The following is a 3,715-nucleotide window of genomic DNA, read 5'->3' as shown; positions in this document are numbered from 1 at the left end:
CTTCTTCCTGAGTAGCTGCAGTTACAGGTGTAGACCACTTTGCTGGGCTTATTTGTTCATGTTTTATAAACAGCCTAACCTTGAATATAAGATTTTGCTTCTTACTTTTAAAAATCTTTCCAACCCCATGAAATCATGTGTGTGATTCCCGCTGCTCTGTTCCCACACTGTAACTCAAATGTGCAAGCATGTATTTCTCCTTGACATGTTTATATATTCATGGTTAGAAGAGGAGTAATCACTTCCAGGTCCATCATTCCCAATACTTTGAAATTCTGTGGTGGAGAACATTTGGTTTGGAATGGGGAACTTTCCAAGTTGTGAAGAAATTCTCTCCCCCATATATCATTAAAACGTTTCTCTCGCTCTACCAGGGAACCCAGTGGTCACAATGGACCGGGTCTAAGGGAGGCGACCTTCACTCTCCTTCTGTCCCTCCATCTCTCCAGCCTCATCCCCAGTCCTGAAGCAGACCATCTGTAGGGGCCTGTCCTTTCTACCTCCCTTCCCTGGGGACTCCGTGGAACCTTTCGGTGTACCCAGATTTCCCCCTTTTTGTAGACCATCCCAGCCTCTCCTTCTAGCTGATTCCCATGGCCAGTACTTAGAAACTGTGTCTACCTGGGATTCCCAGTGGCCATATCAGGATGGGTCTCCAGTAGGTGATTTTTCCCTCTCCTCCCTATACCCCGTTACAATCTTCCCAGTTTGATCCTCACACATGTAGCATATTGCTTCCAGGGACCTCTCCTCCCATCCTACCCCCATTCCCAGGAGGCTCAGCCTCTCTTCTGGCTCTTCCACATTTCTTTGTGTCAGATGGAGATACCTAGAAGCACTCTACCTGGGATAGGCAGTGACCACACCAACTGGGACTCAGGTAGGTGATTCATGTCCTCCATTACCATCTCTCCATTCTCATTCTCAGCCCGGTGACAACTTGTTTACTGCTTAATATTGGCATTAAAAAAAAAAAAAAAAAAAAAAAAAGACGGAGCAGTGTGAAGAAGCAGCAAGAACGACCCCCGGACGGACCAAACCCGCGCACCACTGCATCCCCGCGTCCAGCGCCGACGTCCCCCGCCACCGCCATGCCCAAAAGAAAGGCTGAAGGGGATACTAAAGGAGATAAAGCCAAGGTGAAGGACGAGCCACAGAGAAGATCTGCAAGGTTGTCTGCTAAACCTGCTCCTCCAAAGCCAGAGCCCAAGCCTAAAAAGGCCCCTGCAAAGAAGGGAGAGAAGGTCCCCAAGGGGAAAAAGGGGAAGGCCGATGCCGGGAAGGATGAGAATAATCCTGCAGAAAACGGAGACGCCAAAACAGACCAGGCACAGAAAGCTGAAGGTGCTGGAGATGCCAAGTGAAATGTGTGCATTTTTGATAACTGTGTACTTCTGGTGACTGTACAGTTTGAAATACTATTTTTTATCAAGTTTTATAAAAATGCAGAATTGTTTTACTTTTTTTTAAGCTATGTTGTTAGCACACAGAACACTTCATTGTTTTGAGGGGGGAAGGAACATGTGTCACTAACAAAATGTCTCCAAGGTGGATTGGTGATGGTTGATGTTGGAAAACATCTTTCCCTGCTAATTTTGAAAGACTCCTCTTGGCTCTCAGGAGAGACGTCCTGGTGTTGACATATGGGCCACCATGGCACAAAATGCCTTGTGCGGGAAACTCTAAATTCATTTCTGTGTCCTCCTCCCCTGTACCATCAACATAGACTTAACTCCCTTCAAACCAGAGACCTGTTGGAACCTGACCCCAAAATTGGTTTTGCCGGTCTATCAGGCAATCTGGACTTTGCAGTGGTATTATTGTGTCCTCAAAAGAGCAGCGGTTCCTTTTATAAAAGATTGTGGATCTTCAGATTGATAATTCTGCCGTGTTCGTTTGGTTTCCTGAAAGTCAGGGTCGACTTGTGAAAAGTTGTTAAACAACATCCTCAATGTGAACTGTCAGCCCTCACTCTAAGCTCTCCCCCTTTTCAAAGCATCGAATGAAGACTCATCGGGTTTTATAGTGGCTTTCTGATTTTGATAGTCTATACAAGAAGGGAGTTTGGAAGTTCTTGTATACTGTTAATGACTGTCTGCCCATGTCCTGCCTGAAAAACCATGATTGTTTATGGAAAGTATCTTTAATAAAGCTGGATACAGTTTGGCTTGGAAAAAAAAAGACATGCTGAACAATGAAATATAATTGAAGATCTAGACATAACTCCACGCATTATGGACATCTGCCCTTTAATAGAGAAGCCAGAAACACACTGGAGTAAAAGACAGTATCTTCAACAATTTTTTTTTCTGATCTAATTGTATGGCTGCATATGAAATAATGCAAATAGATCCATACTTGTTACTCAACTCATAATGAATCAAGGACATCAATATAAGACCAAATACCCTGAGTCTGGTAGAAGATGAAGTGGAGCTGGGCAGTGGTGGTGTATGCCTTTAATCCCAGCATTCAGGAGGCAGAGTCAGGCGGATCTTTGTGAGTTCCAGGACAGGCACCAAAACTACACTGAGAAACCTTGTCTCGGAAAAAAAAAAAAAAAAAAAAGAGGAAGAAGAGGACCAGAATTGAACTCATTAGCACATGAAAAGACTTTCTGAATAGGACATTGGTGGCATAGGCACTAAGAATGTTATTAATAAATAGGACCTCATGAAGCATAAAAGCTGTTGTATAGCCATGAACACTATCATTCGGACAAAGCTGCAGACTACAGAATTGGAAAATACCTTTACCAATTATACATCAGATAGAGGGTTAATATCTAAAATAATTTAAAAACTAAAAACAAAATAAAAAAACCTGCCAAAACCCTGGGCATCAAGAAAACAAAGAACCCAATTAAAGGAACAGGTGCAGATCTAAACAGAGAGTTCTCAAAAGATGAAACACAAATGGCTGAGAAACACTTAAAGAAATGTGCAGTATTTTTAGTCACCAGAAAACTGCAAATCAATTTACTTTGATTTCGTCTTATACCAACCAGAATGGCCAAGATCAATAACACAAAGGACAGCTCATGCTGGCAAGGATGCAGAGTAAGAGGAACACTCATCCATTGCTGGTGGGAGTGAAAAGTTCTACAGCGATTATGGAAATCAATGTTGTGACTCCTCCAGAAGCTGTGAATATATTTACTTCAAGATCTAGCTATACCACTCTGGGGCTTATACCCAAAGGATTCTACATTCTTTTACAGAGACACTTGCTCATCCATGTTCATTAGTGCTCTACTCACAATTGCCAGAAATTGGAAATAGTCTAGATGCCCATAAACATGAATATATGATAAAAATGTGGTACATTTGCATAACAGAATATGACTCAGCTATTAACAAAATAATGAATTCTGCAGGGAAGTGTATGGAGTTATAAAAAATAATCCTAAAGTGAGGTAACCCAGATCTAAAAAGACAACTATGATATGCATGTTCTTATATGTAGATATTAGCTGTTATGTCTTTGATAAGTACACTACAATCCATATAACCAAAGAATTTAGGTATAAAGGACTAGGGCAAGTGCCCACAAGAAAGGGGAAATAAAATATATAGTTATGGAGCAACATGGCTTAGACTGAAATGGAAGGAATAAAGGAGAGGAGGAGGGAAGAGTAGCATAAGGAAGGGAAATCCAGGGAGGGGCAGCTAACACTCAGGGCCATTTGAAGGCCATATGGAATCCTACCATACTC

The 3,715-nt window shown here is 42.1% G+C and overlaps 1 protein-coding gene across 1 annotated transcript; it reads left to right on the top strand.

Annotated features, from left to right (window-relative positions):
* The first annotated feature begins 1,012 nt into the window (after positions 1 to 1,012).
* On the top strand, positions 1,013 to 2,181 carry LOC131918830 (non-histone chromosomal protein HMG-17-like). Its single transcript, XM_059272998.1, has one exon. It carries the CDS (start codon positions 1,092 to 1,094, stop codon positions 1,362 to 1,364), a length of 273 nt encoding a protein of 90 aa, XP_059128981.1. The 5' UTR covers positions 1,013 to 1,091; the 3' UTR covers positions 1,365 to 2,181.
* Positions 2,182 to 3,715: the final 1,534 nt, after the last annotated feature.

This window comes from Peromyscus eremicus, chromosome 8b (genome assembly GCF_949786415.1).
Source record: "Peromyscus eremicus chromosome 8b, PerEre_H2_v1, whole genome shotgun sequence".
In the NCBI taxonomy this organism is placed as follows: Eukaryota; Metazoa; Chordata; class Mammalia; order Rodentia; family Cricetidae; genus Peromyscus; species Peromyscus eremicus.
Note: the sequence above shows the minus strand (reverse complement) of the source record. Positions and strands in the feature narration are given on the sequence as shown.